General features: G+C 46.6%; 1 protein-coding gene across 1 annotated transcript; it reads right to left on the bottom strand.

Moving 5' to 3' along the window:
- Positions 1-1,763: 1,763 nt before the first annotated feature.
- On the bottom strand, positions 1,764-11,687 carry LOC137624305 (carbohydrate sulfotransferase 11-like). The gene is made up of 4 exons (XM_068354892.1): positions 11,489-11,687; positions 10,739-10,975; positions 2,926-3,035; positions 1,764-2,601 (listed from the first exon to the last, which is right to left on the bottom strand). Exons 1-4 carry the CDS (start codon positions 11,585-11,587, stop codon positions 1,971-1,973), a joined length of 1,077 nt encoding a protein of 358 aa, XP_068210993.1. The 5' UTR covers positions 11,588-11,687; the 3' UTR covers positions 1,764-1,970.
- Between the last annotated feature and the right edge of the window lie 10,055 nt (positions 11,688-21,742).

Raw genomic sequence — 21,742 nt, 5'->3', positions numbered from 1 at the left:
AGAACCTTACTCCTCTAAGTCGGAGTGTAATCAACTGATGACTTAGGAGAGTCAGAGCTAACCCAACGACTGCATTCGGGTTGTGAACTTTAACTTCGTACGTCTGGCATAGGTCTGGACTTAACGTTTAAGAAGTCTTGAGACCTGAGACCAGCGTTACTCTGCCTTTATTTTCTCCCCTAATCTCTTCTGCAGACGAGCAAAATAAGGGCTCAATCGTCTGCTGGTGGGAGTGACGGTCTCGGTAAGACACGCCCACAACCACCGAGAATACTTCTGTGCGCCGATCAAGGCCTGCTGAACCCTTATGCCCTTCGACATTGCTTCTCCCCTGGGCTTGGGAGCTTGCAAGAGGTCCCGGACTGGGAGGACGACTGGCGCGCACAAAAGTACCCTCACGCACTAATCACTTATCACTTTGATTTCTGTTTGCACTTATTTCACTGAACTCGAAACTTAAGTGGTTTGTACCTGAAATACGCAATTCTATCCTTTCTCAAAGTTAGTAATTGCGAAAACAGAATTACAATGTAACAGAAAAAATCTAATGAAAGATAAATCAGTGGTTGGAAAGAGACTAAACACTAGATCACTCTAGAAACGTTTAGTTTCTTCCCCTAAAGAGACTAGGGAGAAGAGCAAAAATCGATAATGACGTTACTCGTACGCCTGGCAGGCTTGAATGAAACGTTTATCCTCTTTCTCCCTCCGTCTCTATCTCTCTCTCTCTCTCTCTTGACTTAGAACCTGAGAGAAGAGCCCAATCATATATATCGTTAAAACATATTATTGTTAAAGGAAAAAACTGAAAAGTTCCTTTATTAGGATCAAAACCATTAAGTTAAGAAAGAATGAACAAAACGCTAGACACGGTTACTCTTACTGCAACGTGAAACCGTGAACATTCTTTCTCTATCGTAACGATAGAGTGCAAGTTGAACGTTCTGAACGTCAACAACTGCAGAGACAAAACAAAACGTTAGTTCAGCTTTGAAAACAGTACGAGACTGTCAAAGAAAATCTTTCAAACTCTGTGGCGGAAATAGCATAATATGTTAACAGGTAAAACCGAAATGACGGGCTCAAAGTTTATTAACTTCGGTAAAAGACCGCCTACTATTAGGAAGGTCGAATATAAACAAAAATAAAAATTAATTTTAATGAGTTTATAATAAAAGGAAGTTAATCGAAGAGGCCTATAAGAGGCGGAGAGATATAAAATAAATCTATAACTTTGTTAAGCAAAATTAAGAAAGAGAGTCTATACTCTCTTAGACACCAACACTTCCGTCTAAGGGAAGGGTCGGCCATTGAAAGGTGAACGAGAGTTCATACTCTCTCGTCACCAAAATTAATCAAATTAATTCCAAAAGCTAACTAAGCTAATATAGAAGTTTTCCAGTAAAGCGACAGCCGAAATCAAAGAGAAATACTTCACCAAAGTCGTGAAAATACTCCAAGAACATAAGCGTATCCCAGAACGTCTTGCCGGAAGCACGACAGAGGAATAATTGAGGAGGTGTCAACAAGAAGTACTTGAGTACCTGGCCACAGGTGGCGCTGGTAAATACACCCCCTTCTAGTATTGTGATAGCTGGCGTATCCCTCCATAGAATTCTGTCGGGCAACGGAGTTGACAGCTACATGATTATCGGGTAAGTTTAATATTGAAAAATCAAACTTATTTTTTTGAAATATTTAGTAAAAATATTTTTTCTATTCTTTGTTTGATTTAAACACTAGAGTAGTATTAAGGATTGTTGAACCCATTAAGCCAAACCCTAATTGTCTTTACAACCTATTGGGAAATATTTTATAAAATAACTTTTTTACGGCCGGTCATATACAGTATGCCCGGCTTTACCTTAATAGGTAACGCGATTTACCTTTACCTGTCCAGGGTTAACTACATTAATTCTTGATTCATTCTTGAAGGGAGGAAGAAGAAAAAACAAATAGCATATGAAATATCATAGATTCAAATAGTCCTCCATCGTGTATCCAAAATATCCAAAATCGTGGCGATATTTTTCGTAAAGTCTCCACAGCTTTCGATCACTGATTTGCCTCAAGTACTGCCTAGTGACGTTGAGACTTGTCCCTCCCTTATTTTCCCACTGCAGTGCAAAAGTGCTTGGCAGCTGGCCCTTCTCTTTCAGGGTGTTTATGAAGATGCCAATTTCCTCTTCGAAATTCTCGTATTTGATGACATAATCATAACCGAAATCACACACGTGACACTGCAGCCAAATGGGCTTCCAATGTTCGTCGTACAAATCGACGTCGGTGTTAATCAAGTAATCGATGTATTCGACGAAAGTTGGTTCCTTGTGGAATTCAACCTCATTGGGGTCAGGTTCAAAGTCTTCCAGGGCATTTTGACTAGATGCTTTCTTTTCGTTTGCCTTTTTCTCTTGGACTCGATACTTCGCAACGATGTTTCTGCCGTAGTTGTTGTAGAAATACTGACCGTCTGCTTCCATGTAACTGTCTTCCAGTTTGTTTCTGTATGCAGATACAAGACGCTGGAAGGGGTGTCTCACGAAGAGGAATTTTATGGAATTTCCAAGCGTTTTGTTCATGTTGTCTATCTTAACTGACCTGTCAAAAATGAAATACAGTAGGAATTAAAGTTAAGAAGAAATATATACTACTGTACTAAATACATTATGACCCCTCACAGGCCAGCCCTTTGAGGGTTGATTTATTATTTTGTTGGCAGGGGGCAGTGCATATCACAAAATTATAATATTCATAATATTACGTTATCCGCTCATAACGCAACAGAGCAATTGGTCCTTTATTTCAAGCCCAGAAAGTAAGTGCTATATCAAATTTTGTTTAACATCTGATAGAGGTTTAATGAATATTCAGAATGTTGATAAAACTTCAGCTTGATAGCAAAAAAATAAGGTTCTTCCTTACTTATAAGTATCTCGGAGTATGACCTGGAGAGGCTTGTCACTATGCAAGAGGTCATTTTCCGTGAAGCCTGAGAGCTCGAGAAGCGACTTTGACCATGAAGTGGAAGCTACCTGTGAAGAATGAGTAAAACTTTTTGTTAATAAGAAGGAATATGATATATATGCAATCAGTGCATCCTAAAAAAAAATACTACATTGTAAATGTACATATAATTTTATTATAGAAAAGCTCAGCGAAAATGTGTATTACGCTCACTTCTAGCTTCTCTGGAAGAAAACAGTAATTTTACAACTATGGAATGATTTAAATTTGAATAAGATCATTTACTTTGTACAGTATTTTGAATCACTTAGTCCTTATGATGTCATCGCTGATAAACAAGATTAAGAAACGAGAGGTAGAATCTTCATTTGTTCCAACACGGAGTACTTACCTCGAACTACTTTCTTAGGAGTATCTGGGATTCTCCTCCCAACCGACCAGAATTTTGTGTAGTTTCCCCTATCTCTGTTTTCTATAGTGGGTCCCTCCGTGGTGGATGGATACTCGCCCTGAGGCAACCCGGGTCAGCGTGCGAGAGCATGGAGCTAGGTCTCAGTCACCAGTAAGCTTCTGGTCGCGGCGTAGTTCACATCTCGCCGCTCTCTCACATCCCGTGCGACCCTTTGTGTCCCCACGTGGTTACCACGTGTTTACTGATTCCCTTGTATACTTTCATCCACCTTGTTTCCCAGTGTTCTTGTGTTGCTTGGTGCTTTTGTGCCTTAGTATGGATCCCCAACGTCGTTGCCCTGGGCCTAAGGCCGGAAAATCGTGTGATGCGTTCTCTCTAAGCCGGAGGTTGACCCGCATACCCTGTGCTCTTCGTGCAGGGGTAGCGTGTGTTCCCCGTCCGCCACGTGTCTGGAATGCGCGTCCTGGTCGGAGATCCAGTGGGCCTTGTATTCGACAAAGAAGAAGAAGGCGTCTAAGAGATCTCCTAAGAAGGTGGGTGCCGCGTTGCCCTTGGCTTCACCCACCACTCCATCGGAGAGAGGTTCCCCGTCACCTTCCCCTCTTCCCCTGCCCAGAGTAGAGGACGAGGTAAGTCCGTTGCGGGGAAGCGGCCCATTGCCGCTCCCCATGAGTCCGATGTAGCTGATGTGGGGGATGTTGTTGCTTCGCAGGTGTGTGGGGGGCCTGCTGGGAAGGCGGGAGTGTGCTCGGGAGACGAGGTTCTGGTGCCTGCAGGGCCCGTCTCCACCGAAGACCCGGTGTGGGGGAAGACTGGACAGGCTCCTTCCCCTGCATCGTGGCAGTGTATTTCAGGTTTGTCAGCACCCATGGGAGCAGTAAACAAGGAGAGACCGCCGACAGGTTTGTCGGACCCCGACTCCATTGTTTGGACAGTGCGTAGGACGCCCTTCAGGTCGCTGATGCGCCAAGAGGAAGAGTTCGACGGCTGGTTTGCGTCCAGGAAGGCGCTACGGACTCCCCCAGCGCCGTCGGCGATGCTCCCACCCGACTTACGCAGCCGTTCACGCCGGTGAAGCAGCACGAGGACCCTACATCGTCGGAGGAGGACTCGGCGAGCTCTTCTTCCGTATCTTCTTCTTCCTCTTCATTATCCTCGTCAGACTCGTCCTCGTCGGAAGACTCCGATCCCTGGGAGGCGAGAAGGAAGCGGAAGAGGTTCCGTAGGAGGAGATCTCGCTCCCGCTCAGCCCCGTCCAGGAAACGTTCAAAGACCTCCAGGAAGAGGAGCAAGAAAGGGTGATCGTCCAGGGATAAGTGGGTTCGTGTGATGGTTCCCCGTAGCAAGCTAATCAGGGCAGCCGCCGCTCCAGTCTCATCCACGTGGCCCGCTAGAGCCGTGCCTTCGCCCTTACCGCACGTGGCGTCCGCCCGGCCCGCCCGTCGGCCGAAGCCGCACGTCGACTTTGCCATGCCTTTACCCCTAAAGGCACCGGCTCCATCCGCCCAGCGGAGAGAGCCGCTCCTTCGGCTCGGTAACATGGCCCCTATCCCCGGTTCCACGGCAGCTCTGTCCAAGCGCCCTGGCCAACTGGCAGATCACCGTAGGCCCCTGGCCCCACGGAGCTCCCCGGGAGGGGGTAGACCCATGACAGCTACCTCCGGCTCGGCGGAGCCACCCGTGTTGGGAGTACTGTACCCGCGCCAGTGGAGCGCCGAGAGAGAGAGAGGACCTAGCATCCCACGTGGCTCCATCCGTGATCGACAATGCACCCGACGCGGAGGATCAAGTGGTGGAAGGACTGATGGACGGTGGGGAATGCTCGGCAGATGAAGTCTCCTCCTATAGGAAAGTGCTGGCTCTGATCAGACGGCACCACAGGCTGGACGACCCGAAACCCTCGACAGAGCAGGCCTGGCTCTCGGGTCTGGGCAGGATGGTTGACAACCCCGTCCAACAGAAGCCGTGACTAACCCTTCCGTTGGCCCCAGACGTTAAGTTGGGAATGGACCACGTGGATAGATACATCGCAGGTCGAGCAAACTCTCTTAGGGCCCAAGGGTCCTTCAAGCTGCTGCAGGGGTTAAGGACCCAGAAGCAGTTTTACGTCCGGGATAGGCGGCACTCGGGACCCCGCGCAGTCGAAGCGGCAATAGCCATCCTTAACCAGGGCAGTGCAGAGGACAGGGCCTCCTCTGCCCCAGTGTGCTTTTCCCAAGCAGAGGCCGCGATGATGGAAGACACGGCCCAGGACATAGTGAACGTCACGTCGTGGTTGGACTGGTGGGCGTGCACCTTAGTAGGTTTCCAATTGTCCCATGACCTAGCAGTGCAGGAAAACCAAACCCTACTACAAGAACTGATCCGCTCAGGTGGGAAGGCAATGAAGTTCCTCACTTTCCAGTCCCTCACACAGACGGCCAACTGGATCTTACGGAGGAGCGACACCGTTCTCAATAAGTTAGTCCGTAAGCTCCACGAGAGGGAAGCGAAGTGCCCGAGGAACTCCCCGGTGTGGGGTGACTCCGTCTTCCCCCTGAAGGCAGTGGAGGAGATCTCGCTCCCGCTCAGCCCCGTCCAGGAAACGTTCAAAGACCTCCAGGAAGAGGAGCAAGAAAGGGCGATCGTCCAGGGATAAGTGGGTTCGTGTGACGGTTCCCCGTAGCGAGCTAATCAGGGCAGCCGCCGCTCCAGTCTCATCCACGTGGCCCGCTAGAGCCGTCCCTTCGCCCTTACCGGATGTAAGAAAGAGTAAGAAAGATCAAGGAGACAGGAGATTACAGGCCCCCTGCAGTGAGACGTCCAACTCACAGAAGGGTTGCACCAGACGGTCCCCACGCCTCGGCAGCACAACCCAGACAAGACTCCCCTTGGTCGTCCTGGCGCCAAGCCTCGCAGCCCCCCCCCCCCCCCCCCCATAGGGGAAGCACAACTCCGCAGGCCTCCTTTAGGCCAAACTGCTCCAACTCCAGGAGAGGCCGCTCTAGCCGTGCCTCCAGGAGAAGGTAGGAAGAGAGGCCCCCTACACCTGCCGAAGCCTCAGGTAGGGGGATGCCGCAAACGTTCTTGGCAAGCATGGCGGGACAATGGAGCAGACCCATGGACCGTGGCAGTCCTGAGGGACGGGTACAGAGTTCCCTTCCTGGCGGACCCGCCCATCGTGCAGAGTGGTTGGCTCCCAAGGACCCCTTGAAGAAGGCTGCGTTACAGGAAGAAGTGTCAGCCATGCTCAGCAAAGGAGCATTAGAACTAGTCAAGGACCCCTCCCCAGGGTTCTACAGCAGGCTCTTCCTGGTGGATAAGGCGACAGGGGGTTGGAGGCCGGTCATAGACCTCTCGGCCCTCAACAAGTTTATACGCAAGACCAACTTCAAGATGGACACCCCGAAGTCAGTGATGGCAGCCTTGAAGGAAGGGGACTTCATGATGTCGCTGGACCTCAAGGACGAGTATTTTCAGATCCCTGTCCACCCCTCCAGCATGAATTTCCTAAGGGTGAAGTGGGGTTCCCAGTCGTTGCAGTTCAGAACCTTATGCTTCGGGCTTTCGACAGCTCCGCAGGTCTTCACGAGGGTCTTCATAACAGTGTCAGTCTGGGTTCACAAACAGGGGATCCGCCTAATCCGGTACCTAGACAACTGGTTGTTGCTTTCAGCCTCAGAGGAAGCACTGAAGGAGCAAGGCGCGAAGCTGCTACTGTTCTGCAAGGACTTGGGGATCACCATCAACTTAGAAAAATCGCAGTTGATCCCCTCCATCAGGATGACTTACCTGGGGATGGTCCTGGACTCCAAGTTGGGGAAAGCCTTCCCCTCCACAGAGAGGCTCGAAAACCTGGACCGGATAATCCTCCCCTTCCTTTTGGACCTTCCAAGAAGAGCCAAGGACTGGCAGAGGCTAGTGGGCCACCTGGTATCGTTAGAGAAGCTAGTCCCTCTGGGGAGGCTCAAGCTAAGGACGGTTCAACGGAACCTGAAAGAACTCTGGTCCCCGGGGGAGGCCCCGCACAAGATAGTCACAGTGTCCCCGGAAACGAAGGAAACCCTGAAGTGGTGGTCCGACAGGGCGAACACCCTCAAAGGGATGCCGTTCGCGACCGCCCCTCCGGAGTAGTTGCTCTTCACGGACGCATCAAAAGAGGGGTGGGGAGCCCATCTCCTCGACGAATCAGTGAAGGGAAAGTGGTTCCCCGAGGAAAAGAACTTTCATATAAATGTCCTAGAGCTGCTGGCGGTTCAGAGAGCGTGCCTAGAGTTCGTCCACCTTCTGCGAGGGAACACGGTAGCGCTCATGTGCGACAACGCCACCGTGGTAGCCTACGTGAAGAAGCAAGGAGGACTAAAGTCGAGGGAGTTGTGCGACCTCATGGCAAAAATCCTGGAATGGGCCGAAAGGGAACACATCGAACTCACGGCCAGGTTCATTTCAGGGAAAAGGAACGTCCTAGTCGAGGACCTCAGCAGGATGGGTCAAGTAGTAGGGTCAGAGTGGTCCTTACACCCGGAGGTGGCCCAGACGATCATCCTGAAGTGGGGGTTGCCGGTGATGGACCTCTTCGCCACAAAGCTCAATGCCCAGCTCCCCGTGTTCTGTTCTCCAGTGCCAGACCCAGCAGCAGCGTTCGAGGACGCCTTCCAGCACACTTGGGACGGTCTCGACGTTTACGTCTTCCCTCCCTTCGGGACCCTCAGGCAAGTCCTCAACAGAGTCAGACAGGCAAAGAACCTGCGGTGACTTTGGTAGCGCCCTGGTGGCCAGAGAGAGAGTGGTTCGCGGACCTAAAGAAGCTCGCGGTCCTTCCACCGTGGCCGCTTCCGGACAGAGAAGACCTCCTCCGTCAGCCCTACTTCGAGAAGTTTCACGAAAACCCTCGGTCCCTCCACCTACACGCGTGGAGGTTATCGAGCGTCTCCTGAGGAGGGAGGGATACTCGTCTAAGACCGCCGTGAGGATGTCCAGATATCTGAGAAAATCTTCAGTCTTGGTTTGCTAAATGGGCCGCATTCACGAAATGGTGTGCCTCACAGAACCTCAGACCACTGGACGTCTCCATTCATAAGATAGCGGACTTACTTGTCCATCTGAGGGACGACATAGGAGTATCTATCACGGCCATTAAGGGTGTCCGAGCCGCATTAGGTCAGGTCTTTCTCCTCAGGGGCCTCGATCTAGGAGCCTCCCGGCAGATCTCGATGCTCATTAAGTTTCGAACAATCGTGTTTTCCACGTTCCTCCAGAGTGCCACAGTGGGATGTAGCCAGAGTCCATAAGGCCCTTTCTAAACCACTCAGGAACATACATGACAAAGATCTCACCCTCAAGACAGTCTTCCTTCTCGCCCTGGCCTCCGCTAAGCGAGTTAGTGAGCACCACGGGTTGTCGTACGAGATTTCGCACTCGAAAGGATGGAAAGATCTGAGTTTCAAGTTCTTGCCTGACTTCGTGGCCAAAACGCAGAACCCTGCTTCCTGGGACCCCAGGTTTGAGGGCTTTGTGGTTCCAGCAATTCCGTGTTCAGATAATCCTGGGGATTTATTGCTATGCCCAGTCAGGGCAGTTAGGATATACTTGGAAAGGACAGCCAGACTTCGCCCTGGGATTAAGAGCCTGTTTGTCTCCTCGGGCCCGATAAAGAAAGCAGTGTCCAGGAACACTATCTCCTTCTGGTTGCGTCAAGTCATAAAGAGAGCCTATGACTGTGACGGATCCTCGATACCGGGCAGACCGCGCCCCCATGATATTAGAGGTCTGAGCACGTCATTAGCCTTCGATAAGAACATGGTGGTGAGCCAGATTCTGAAGGCAGGTAAATGGTTCAGACAGTCCACTTTTACTGCCCACTACCTGAAGGACTGTACCAGAAAGTCCCTGGATTCCTTCTCCATCGGCCCAGTCATTTCAGCGCTCCAACAGGTTTGTGGTTGAAGCCCGTGGGGAGTAATTCCAAGCGACACAAGTTCCTTCCTTACTACCCCCCCCCCCCTATTCCTGCTTCCCCTCTATTCCCTTTACCTTTCCTCCACCCATGTGAGAATTGTTCATTGGAGACGCCACGTCCGGAGAGTTTTTACAAGAGGTGAGTTACTTAGACACTAGAAAGTTTTTTGCGTAGTTCTCCCCGAGTCTCCTATCCCGTTTCATTGTCAGCAGAACCTAGCCTCCTATCTAGGTTCAATCATTTGGTATCCAGCAGGTCTCTCAGTCTGTAAGTCCACCCCCACCTCCTAAGGTGTAAGTCTCCTAAGAAAGTAGTTCGAGATAAGTACTCCGTGTTGGAACAAATCACAAATTTTAAGTAATTTGTATTTTTCCTAACAGTACTTACCTCGAACTACTTTCGGGTTATTGCCCGCCCATCCTTCCCCGAGTGTAGTACAGGAGTTCGATACCATAATTATCAAAAGCTTACTGGTGACCGAGACCTAGCTCCATGCTCTTGCACGCTGACCCGGGTCGCCTCAGGGCGAGTATCCATCCGCCACGGAGGGACCCACTATAGAAAACTGAGATAGGGGAAACTACACAAAATTCTGGTCGGTTGGGAGGAGAATCCCAGACACCTAAGAAAGTAGTTCGAGGTAAGTACTGTTAGGAAAAATACAAATTACTTAAAATTTGTGATTTTGTAAGTCTTTCGAGGATTAAGAAAAAGAGAGCATAAGCTAGATTCTAAGACAAATTTATTGCCTCTTAAGAAAAAGTAACTTTAATATCCTGCATAATGCTGATCGTTAGTTATAGAAAGACTTCGGTTTGTATTTAATACTGATGCTAGTTTTGGTTTTGCAACACCACTGATTTAATTTTTTTGCCGATTTTTCTACTAGGGAAAGGGTCCCTTATTAGACTTAATTAAAGAAACTTCGATATGAAAACTAGGCTAAAGATATCGTGAAGTATCTTGGCATATAAGAAAATACAGCTAAAATTTTGAAAATCATTACTAATTGCTACATATAAGAAAGCTTATAGTCAGTAACACATTTTGTATTTAATGTCAATAATCCCATACCAGTCAAATTAGCTTAACCTTAATTTAAGACGATAAAGAAATTTTTACCATGGAAGATGTTGCAATAATTTTACTTGAACTGAGTATCATGTTATTACATCTTATTGATATTTAGAGTTAATAATATAAATTTCCTTAAGATTTAATCTACTGAGGAATGGGAAGCTTTCAAACTGTATTAGAGCCATATTGATCAACACGATATAAAATATGCATTGTAAGAAACCGCGAAGCTCAACTTGAATTATGGGAGATCACAAAAGAGGTTAATATTAATATGTATAAAGGTTACACTGTAAGAACATTTTCTTAGAGATGCCTAATCACAGATGGACACATGAATTTACCTTCGGAAGAATACACCAAGAGAAGTTGTTTTTCGGTAAATAAATAATATCCTTAAGCGCCTCTTTCAAATGCACGTTCGTGTAGTGGGTTGACAAGCGTGCATCAACTGTTGCTGCATTTTGGGCATTTCGCTGTGTCTTGGTCAATGGAGGCGGATGGGCAATGCATTCCGCCTGGATCAGCTGAGCCCGTTCCTTCAAGCTTCGTTTCACATTGTCCAGCCTTTTTCTCTCGTGCTGTTCCGGAAATGAGAATTGATTAAGTAACGATTTAGTAAAGTTATGATTTGATTTAGTAGCATATGGCCTAGACTGCCTTTTTTCATATGGATATGATTATATAGGGAAAGCATTTGGCATAAGGTTATGCATTTATTTGAGATATTCTTTTCTGTGAGATAATTTCATTTGGTATTTACCATTCATGGAGCTTCAGTGTTGTTGTAGCTATGTAAGATAAACATAGATCCATTGAAATTTGAATTGATGGTTGGCATTTACAGTGGATAATGTTTTATTATGATTATAATTAGATGAGTCACATGGTTTATAAAAATCCTGAACGTTATTAGTGTTCAAACATAGGAATTTAGGGTAGGCAGCATTTTAAACCTTTCATTTAATACTCAAAAAGAAATCGTTTATCAAAATTAATTCTAAATTAGCGATAATACTATATCTTATAACAAGTGTAATCCCAATAAAACTTGAGATTTATATTAATATTACTTGATTCCTCCCAATTCTCACCTCTTTCGAGTCACTTATGCGATAGATAAGCAAGAGACAATAAACGTAGACGCACGTCAACACGACGCGTCTAGGGAGACGTCCCAACCTCGGAAACATTCTACTTCTTTTCTGTCATTGCCCTCTTTCGTTTTGGGCCGCTTACTTCATCTCCTGTCGCCGATGTCAATCCTCACTTTGCCATCACTTGCTGGAATGATAAACTGGGATTCAATTTTCTACTAATATAAAAAAAGAAATATTTTTTTCTTATATTGACAAAAGTAGCTAGCTAAGACAACTAATGGGGAAAGCTAAAAAAATGGAACAGAAGATAAGGAAAGGTACTTGAAATGAGAAAGGTTTTGTCTATTATAGTTGATTACAATGAAAATTGCCATAGAAAATATATATATACTGTATATATATATATATATATATATATATATATATATATATATATATATATATATAAGGGATTTTGACGTAGGAAAAATCTATTTCTGGGCGAGGGACCTGTGCCGCCCAGTGAATAAGCTCCATTTAGCACTTATTCTTAGGTAATTTACTGCTAAATATACCAGAGAAAAAATGTAATGTAAAGGAGTGCTAGGTTAACTAGCTCGCTCACCTATTGGTGTCGGTATAAAATTGGGCGTATAATCCAGAGGTCCTGCACTATTTAGATTCATCCACGACAGAAACCCCAATAGAGGAGAGCCGTTCAACCTCACTCGGTACTACTAACACTGCATCCGCTCAGAACCCAACTCCTTAGCACTCAAAGTTTGGGGACTCCAAGGGAGAGGAGCTGGGAGGGTTCACTGGGCGGCACAGGTCCCTCGCCCAGAAATAGATTTTTCCTATGTCAAAATCCCTTTTCTGAGCTCGAACCTGTGCCGCCCAGTGAATCTATACAAGAGAAATGTCACCAAACTTGCAAAATAAAGGAAAAAACATAAGCGTAAGGGAAATACAGGATGCTTTAATCAGAGATGAGTACCAAAAAACAATTATAAGGGTATCTTAAATATGAACATAAATCCACTTGGTAGACAATTGACAAATAAGGTAGGTATAATAATGCCGTGAGTGATAATATATACAGATACTCAGGAGTTTTAAAAATTTACAAATATAATAACAGTATTCAGGTGCGAGACCAACGAATACAATAGGGTATAAATGAGGCAGGTAAGAGGGAGAGATAAAGAGACAAGGCATTAACCTGTGAGTTACCTGGGAGTAACTACGCTCCCTGCAGCTACTGTAGAAAATTTTAGGGCTTCCAAATGTTTAAGGTAGTGTTTCTTGAACACTGACGGTGATTTCCACCCTGTATACCTGGAAAGGTCCGTAAAATTCATGTGGTGAAAAAAGTTCACCGAAGTAGCAACCGCTCTGATATCATGTGCAAGAGGAAAAGAGTCAGGGCTAGCTTGTTTAATAAAATACAAAATTTGTTGCCTGATCCCTTTAATAGTAATGGTACCGCCTTGTTCTCTAACGAATAGAGGCCCCGAGGAGTTAGAGGAGGTCCGGGATAAATAAGACCTAAGAGTAGTAACAGGGCACAGAGACGGGTCTTGCGTGAGGGGAACAATTTTCCAGGAGGACCATCTGTTCTGAGGGTCTTCGTTCTTAGCCAAAAAGAATTTGTTAGGTGAAAGAAGGACCTCTCCCGAAGGCAGGAACTCAATATGACCCGGGTCTCTCGACAAGGCTGCCAGTTCAGAAATTCTTGCCCCGGAAGCCAAGCTCACCAGGAAAAGTGTTTTCCTGAGAAGGGGAATGTAATCGCAAGAACTGTTAAGGGTATCAGAAGCCAATTTGAGTACATCATTAAGGAACCAGGTCACCGGGGTAGGACGAGTAACCGGTTTCAGTCTGGCACAGGCTTTCGGAATTGAAGCTAACAAAGAGTCGGTTAAGTCTATGTTAAAACCCACTAGGAAGATCTTTTTCAAAGCAGATTTAATAGTGGTGATAGTATTGGCCGCCAGACCTGATTCTAATAAAGATCTAAAGAAAGTGACTGTAAGGTTCAAGTTCATACAGTTCACGTCTGAGTCTATCAAAAATTTTGCCAACTTTTTAACTGCAGAGTCATACTGGCGGATGGTGGAATCCCGTTTATCCGATTCTAGGAACAGGGTGTTTTGAGGATCAATATTGGCACCATGCATGGCCGCAAACTTCATAAAGTCCATAAAGTTAGGGCGCTCTGAATGTTTGAGGAAGCGTACACAACGCGAGTTTGTACTATCTGAGACAGAACCGGATTGGGTATCGGGTGAGGGTATAGTCTCAACTCTCGCAGGAGAGGATACCAGTTGCTCTTGGGCCAGTTGGGTGCGACCAAGGCTACTTGTCCCTTGAAGGATCTCAGCTTGTCTAGAACTTTCAGCAAAAGATTCACCGGGGGAAAGAGATAAATCTTTTCCCAGATGTCCCAATTCTGAGACATGGCGTCTGTGGCGTAAGCCTGAGGGTCTAGATTGGGAGCCACATATACTCTCAATTTGTGGTTGGACTCCGTGGCGAAGAGGTCCACTTGGAGACCGGGAACCTGAGAGAGAATCCACCGAAATGACTTTAGATCGAGTGACCATTCCGATTCTAGAGGGGAGGTCCGGGACAGGGCGTCTGCCACTACATTCTGGACTCCCGCCAGGTGGACAGCTGAAAGATGCCAACGGTTCAAGGCTGCTAGGGAGAATATGGCTACTAGAACATGGTTCAGAGGCCCTGACTTTGACCCGCCTCTGTTGAGGCAGCGGACCACCACTTCGCTGTCGAGGACCAGACGAAGGTGTTGTCTCTTGGGAAGAGCGAGACGTTTCAGGGTTAGAAGAACTGCCATGGCCTCCAGCACATTGATGTGAAATTGGCGGAACAAGGGGGACCAAAGACCTTGAACTTTCCTGAGCTGAGAATAGCCGCCCCAACCTGATAAGGATGCGTCCGTGTGAATGATTAACTTCGGAGGCGGAAATCGAAGGGGAACTGACTTTGACAGACTGTTTGCCCTTGTCCAAGGAAGAAGTCTTTCCCGTAGAATGGGAGGAAGGCGGACTTTCCTGTCCCGGAGCTTCCGGTTCGCCCTCGAACGCCAGACACGATTGATATCTTTCAATTTTGCCTTCAGAAGAAGATCCGTCACTGAGGCAAACTGAAGGGACCCCAGAATCCTCTCTTGGAGTCGTCTGGAACTTACTTTGTCTTTGAGAAAGCGTTTGGTGTTCCTTGCAATCTCTAACCTCTTGGGTTTGGGAAGACACAGAGTATGAGATATAAGATCCCATTGCAGGCCGAGCCATTGGAACTTCGATTTTGCAAGAAGACGGGACTTCTTGAAGTTGATCTGGAAGCCTAGAGATTGAAGATAATGGCTGACTTTGTGAGTGGCTTTTAGGCAATTTTGGGAGGTGTCTGACCAAATGAGCCAGTCGTCCAGATAGGCTACTACTTGAATCCCTTGATTTCTGAGTTCCTGAACAGCGACTTCTGCTAACTTTGTGAAGATCCTTGGGGCGATGTTGAGCCCGAAAGGCATCACCTTGAAGGAGTAACTTTTGTCCCCTAAGCGAAAGCCTAGATACGGACGGAAGTGTCTCGCTATCGGGACGTGATAATAGGCGTCTGTAAGATCAATAGAGGTGGTGACGGCCCCACGGGGAAGTAAGGTCCGCACCTGCGAGACGGTAAGCATTCGAAACTTGTCGCATTGAATGGACAAGTTGAGAAGGGATAGGTCTAGAATCACTCTTCTCTTGTCTGAATCCTTCTTCGGGACACTGAACAGCCGACCTTGAAACTTCAGGTGTTTCGTTTCTTGTATGGCGTTCTTTTGTAAAAGATCCTGGACAAATTCGACCAGGTCCGGAGTGGAATGTTGATGAAATTTGTTCGGAGGAGGAGGTCCTTGAATCCAACTCCACCCCAGTCCCTTGGAGATGATACTGAAAGCCCAGGGACTGAACCTCCATTTGTTGCGGAAGGCATAGAGCCTCCCCCCTACTTGCTGCACCTCAGTATTGGTTTGAGGAGTTGCCTCCACGTCCGCCTCGGAAGTTCTTTCCCCTGCGAAAAGCTCTTCCCCTGCCTTTGTTCTGGTTAGAACCACGGTGGTAGCCTCTACCTCTACCATAACTCTGGGAAGAGCTATGAGCCTCATAAGACTGGTTAAAGGCAGGAGAAGTGGCGGAGGCACCGGAAAGCTGGCTCTTAGGGAGCAGAACGGTGACATAGTCGTCCGAAGGAGCCTGAGAGGTGGAAGGCTGTGCAGGGGCAACAGGAGATGGGGGAAGAGGCAGCCGGAAATTGGACGAACCACTCTGCTGTTGCCTGAACTGGGTGGAGGTATATGGACGGAGCTTCTTCCTACCCCGGGCTTGGTAATTTGCAGGGTCATATTTACGTTTAGGAGTCAAACCCCAACGGGCTTTAAGGCTCTGGTTGACTCTAGTGGCCTCCGCCAAGACTTCCTCTACAAGAACCTCAGGGAAGAGATTTGGACCCCAACAGGAGGACCGGATAAGCTTATTAGGTTCATGCCTAATAGTTGCCTCTGCCAGGACATGTTTGCGACACCTGCGTTTAGCAGTAGCGAAGTCATACAGGTCATAGTATAATGACTGCAACGTAGCCTTGTTGAGAGACTTAAAAATACTCTCAGTATCGTAAGTCAAGGCTATCGACTCCGTGGAAGTGGCCAAGTTCAGAGTACGGCCAACGCGTAGGCGGGAATCATACTCCTGTTTAATGAGGGATTCCGGGAGACGGGGAAGCCACTCACTAAACATTACTGAAGCACAGTCTGCTGCTAGCTTGCCAGAGGTAAAAGTGGTATGGACGTTGTCCCAACACTCAATGCCTGAAGGAAGAAGGAGGGAGATTGGATCCACCTCTCGGATGGGAGGCAAGGGCTTCTCCTCCAGAGCATATTGGAAGGCAAGCTCTGCTACCTTATTGACACATGGAGTCACGGTGTTTTTGTCCATTAAGAACATTGTGAAGGAGCTCTTATAAGGCGTCAACATGGTGTTGGTGCAGCCGATGTCATTCAGGAATCTGGCCCACACAGATTGGGCTTGCTCTTTAGGAAAGATGACTGTCTCTTTGGGGACCTTGTCTAACCGAACCAAAGCTTCCTCGGTAAGCCTGGCATAACCATGAAATGGAAATGCCAGACCAGGAGGAAAGAATTCAAAGTCCTCTAGGGGACGAGTGCCAAGACCCTCCAAAGTTAACATTCCGTCTGAGAACGGGGAATGAAGAGCCATACGCCAAGGGTTATTCTTGGCAAACGGCGGGAGCTTAGAGGCATCCGGGATGAGAGAGCTTTGGACTCGCTCCGGAGCACCTTGCTCTAATGCCCCAAGTCTCTGACCGATGTTAGAGAACATCGTGTCCATCTTAGACTGCATCTCTGATACCAACTTAGCCTGCATCTCCGACACGATGCGAAGCATGGCTGATTCGGAAAGGCCCGGGCTAGCAGCCGGAGTGGCGGAATGAACTCCCGGGTCGCGAGACTTAGAGGAGGAGCCAGAAGCCTTAGATGACAGGTTTGTATTCTGCTTAGAACCATGAGAAGCCTTATGAGGCTTATGAGCTTTAGGTAAGGTTCTAGACTTATTCTTGGGGGGAACCGAGTGTGATCGTTGGGACGAATCACGGTCCCCAGAAAAACCATGAAAGGAAGAGCGATCAGATGAAGAGGAAAGAGAGGGGCTGAGGATAGGAATCTCAGCGCCGGAAACACCTGCCTCACTTACCACCCTACCTGTATCTGGATCATCCAATAACATGGGTTCCACGTCAAGGTTCATGGAGGCAACATTGTCTTCTAGATCCCCGGGGGCGTCCGACGGATCCTGCTCTGGATCAATGAACCCCGCTATGGTGGCATCAATGTGGGCAATGATGGGAGCTGCAACATGCCTAGCCACAGCGGCTGAAGACTTGGCGTTGGGGTAAATCAAGGAACAGTAGTCCTCGGACTTTTGCTCCGGGGATGCCTGAAATAATAGTGGGAATTAAAAAGGGAAGACTCCCAGTGGTCCTTCAAGACCATAGATATCTTACTAAATAGTGTATGTATGCCAAAAAAGGTAAGATAAATAAGAAGGCAACATAGCCAACGGGACTCACCGAGTCAGATCCAAGGGTGGTAACGAGGTCAAAACAGACCACACAGTTATCCGGGTGCCATACCACGACATCCTCCAGCTGCACTCCGCAGAGGGCGTGAGACCGACAGACGGTATGGCCGCAGGGCTGATGTAGAACAGCTGCACAGGCCGTCGTCTGACAATGCACCATCTATAAAAAGAATAGTATATGAGAAACTGTAATTCTCTTAAGTAGGGGCGGGTCCGGAGGACCCGGGCCTAACATAAGCCTAACACAAGATTAGAGCTTAACTGTAATATTCTTAAGTAGGGGCGGGTCCGGAGGACCCGGGCCTAAACATAAGTCTAGCTTAAGACTAAAGTATAGCCATCCATTCCGGTCGAGCCGGGAGCATAAAAAAGGATGCAACAACAAGAAATTAAGACACATGGTGTCTGATTTCCCGGGGCGAGGCTAAGCCCCGGGCCGGGAAATAAAAGTATCCAAAACCAATTCGTATAGGAACTCCGGGATAGTGATCTGTCATATAATCATTATATATAATCATAGGAACTGTTATAAATTAATAGGGGGACGGAACTGTAGATAAGAACCGCCAACCGAACCCAGAGGGTTTCATATAACATAAACCAGTGTGATAAGTGAATATAAAATAGGGTGCACCGGGATCCAACTCTGTTGACCGGTGGCCAACCAGACAAGACAGAGACGAACCCGCCGGGACACCCGGAGGACAAAGTCCATAAACACTGAACTACCCCCTCTAAAAGGAGGGAAGGCAACGGTCCCCTAGGGGAGGGGGGGAGAGAAGCCTAGCCGCCCACCTAGCGAGAGGGGGAGCATGGGGGAGGATCACGTGATACGGAGCAGCAGGGCTACCAACTGACGATCCCCAACCAGACAGATCAAACGGAGTAATAGCACAATATTCATTATAATAGTGATAGCGTTGATAATATAAAATAAACACATAAAAATTTTTGGGCAAGGCATGCAACATAATAATAATTAAATCACAAAAGACACACCTGATGGCTTAAAAAATAACATTGCCGCCTAGCAACGAAGGTCGGCAGCCATAACGATACGTAAATGATATCGGCCCAAAAAGTGAACCACGAGGGTTCTAAACGCTAAATAATGAATATCCACAATAACAAATAAAATTTAATAATAAAAATAATAAAAATAATACATATAGTAACACCGCGAGTGAAACTAAAAGCTCTCAAAACAGGAGTACCAACTGTAAATGGAATCAAGCAAGATCGATATGAACGAAGAGAATAAACTCCTATAATTCAAATATTAAACGATCTGGGTTGCTCAAAACACAGCAAAACCAAGCTTGGTACTTAACTTAGATGGTGTCTCCAGGGAAACCGACGAAGAAGCCATAATCCAATGAAAATAAGTGGAAAAACGAGAGCACAACAAAAAAGTGGGTTACAACACAAGACGTGCTAAAAGGAGTTGGGTTCTGAGCGGATGCAGTGTTAGTAGTACCGAGTGAGGTTGAACGGCTCTCCTCTATTGGGGTTTCTGTCGTGGATGAATCTAAATAGTGCGGGACCTCTGGATTATACGCCCAATTTTATACCGACACCAATAGGTGAGCGAGCTAGTTAACCTAGCACTCCTTTACATTTTTTCTCTGGTATATTTAGCAGTAAATTACCTAAGAATAAGTGCTAAATGGAGCTTATTCACTGGGCGGCACAGGTTCGAGCCCAGATATATATATATATATATATATATATATATATATATATATATATATATATATATATATATATATATATATATATATATATATATATACGCTCAAAATCTAGTTTTGGGTGAGGTAACCATGTCGTCCTGATGGAAGTTCCTTCATAGGTAGCTTCCTAGGTATATTTGACTACAGTGATATATCCCAGAGAATTTACCAAAGGTATCCAGAATTCTAACTCCTGGAGCGAATATCCCTTAAAATTTTACGAAGGGACATCGCGTAATATCAGAGGACGTATTCTTGACACGTCTCATGGCTATCTACACCCCCAATAGAGCTTTCACTACGAGGGGAAAGAGAGGCAAGAATAAGGTGAGTCGTTCCAGAGACATCGCTCTCGACGAGTCACTACTGCTCTGCAAATAGTGCGCCTGTCCGCCACCGCGAGGCGCCACCGTCATTCTTTGTAGATTTGTAGGTGTTGCAGATATAGTACTATAGGGAGGGATTAATTATCCTTTTGTCCCAAAAGAGGATGGGTCCATCAGGACGACATGGCTACCTCACCCAAAAATAGATTTTTCGCTACGCTCAAAATCCGTTTTTTGGGCTCAGGCCATGTCGTCGTGATGGAAGTGTACCAGAGCATTAATGTATCTGTGGATTTCCAATAGTGCCGTTCATCTCGAGCTAAATCTTTCCTCTTCGGTCATTAGACCTAGAGACACTTGATGTTACCGTTATACATCGATCAGCTGATCATGAAATATGTCAGTGCTTCCTGCCCCCTACAGGGAAGAGTCTGGGTAGACTCGAGGAAAAAACCTGAGGATTGTGAGTTCAGGGAACAATCTAGGTAACAGTTTGTATATTAGTGTCAACATATACGTAAAGCATAGTCTGTACTAGGATGGAATTGGCTTGGGCAGATTACTGTAGCTCCCGGGTCTGTCGTGAAGAGACGGACAGGTTTATATATGTGTAGGAACACTTTAAGCAGTAAAATGAACAATCTTGTACAACAAGATCTTACCTGTTTGCCTGGAACACCATGAATCTTAGTTCTGGTACTGACTTAAATATCAAAAGAGTCAAGGATGCTCTGACTTATACATTTGAATAACTATTTAAATAAATATTTGAATAAATATTTGGGGCGAAAGAGACGCAAATATTCGTTCTATTGTTTATTACAAAATAGAAATCATGGTAGTAAACAATTACAAAGTATGTTGAATAATTCTACATACAAGCATAAATAGTAACAGGATAAAAAGGGTTTGCCTGAAAAGGAAAACATTAGCCACTCAAGGGAAATAGGCAGTTTCGCTATACAATCTGTTGTTACTAAAAACACTGTGCATATAAGAATGCCTGGCACTTGTGTCAGTTTATTATGCTTAATGTCACCTGTGTAGGGAGAACAGTCTATAGTGTTATCACTTAAACACAAAACTCAACACGATATGTCTTACGAGTCTATCGTGTACACCCTTCACTATAAGTCCTTAATAGTGCACTGTTCTTCGCAGTAATCAAGCAGCGGGTTTTATCACACTGCCCGCCGCCACCACATGAAACTTAATTTCTTGTAATTGCTTCGCGTAGTGCTTGAAGAAGACCCTCGAGGATTTCCATCCAGTATAAGCACGAAGACTTTCAAACGACATCGTTTGGAAGAAATTCAGAGACGAGGCAACCTTCCTCGGATCATGACCTGCGGGTGTACTGTCTGGATCCGCTCTGCGAATGAAGTAGGTGATTTTCGCCCTAATCTGTTTCAAGGATAACGTTGAACCGGAAGTCTCTCCCCTGAAAAGCTGACCTCCCTTAAAGTCTGAAGTTCTACGAAGATAGACCTTTAGGCATTCCACTGGGCAGAGGGATGCTTCTTCCTTCAGAGGGCAGATTCTCCAGGGACCCCACCTTTTAGTGGGCAGCTCGTTCTTGGCGAGAAACGTCGGGTCCAGAAAGAGGTTCAGATCTCCATTGTCTGTGAACTGAATGTGGCCATCATCCCTCGAGAGGGCCTCTATTTCGCTAACTCTGGCTCCCGAGGCTAGTGCAAATAAGAATATCACCTTCTGAGTCAAGTCTTTCAGCGAGCAATCCTCATTATTCAGGGTTGATGCTAAATGAAGAACTTTGTCCAAAGACCATGAAATGGGCTTAGGAGGAGCTGCGGGCCGAAGTTTTGGGCAGGCTTTAGGGATCTTGTTGAAGATTTGTTGGAAAAGTCTACCTGGAAGGCATAAAGTATTGGTCTGACCAGGGCAGATTTACATGTAGTAATCGTATTGGCTGCTAAACCTTGTTCATGAAGATGGGTGAAGAAGGACAAACAGAAGTCCGTAGAAATCTCCTTAGGTTTCTTTGCCTTGACAAAGGCCACCCATTTTTTCCAGGAAGACTCATATTGT

The sequence above is a fragment of the Palaemon carinicauda genome, chromosome 31, assembly GCF_036898095.1.
Source record: "Palaemon carinicauda isolate YSFRI2023 chromosome 31, ASM3689809v2, whole genome shotgun sequence".
NCBI classification, from domain to species: domain Eukaryota; kingdom Metazoa; phylum Arthropoda; class Malacostraca; order Decapoda; family Palaemonidae; genus Palaemon; species Palaemon carinicauda.
The sequence above is the reverse complement of the archived record's forward strand: the minus strand, read 5'-3'. Positions and strand labels throughout refer to the sequence as shown.

Excerpts from the sequence above, each read along its gene's own strand:
- LOC137624305 (XM_068354892.1), bottom strand. The coding sequence starts at position 11,587 with ATGTTTCCGAGGTTGGGACGTCTCCCTAGACGCGTCGTGTTGACGTGC. Across the intron at positions 3,036-10,738 it reads CTTGGTGTATTCTTCCGAAG|GTAGCTTCCACTTCATGGTC; the intron begins GTAAATTCATGT and ends CATTCTTCACAG. Across the intron at positions 2,602-2,925 it reads ATACTCCGAGATACTTATAA|GTCAGTTAAGATAGACAACA; the intron begins GTAAGGAAGAAC and ends CATTTTTGACAG.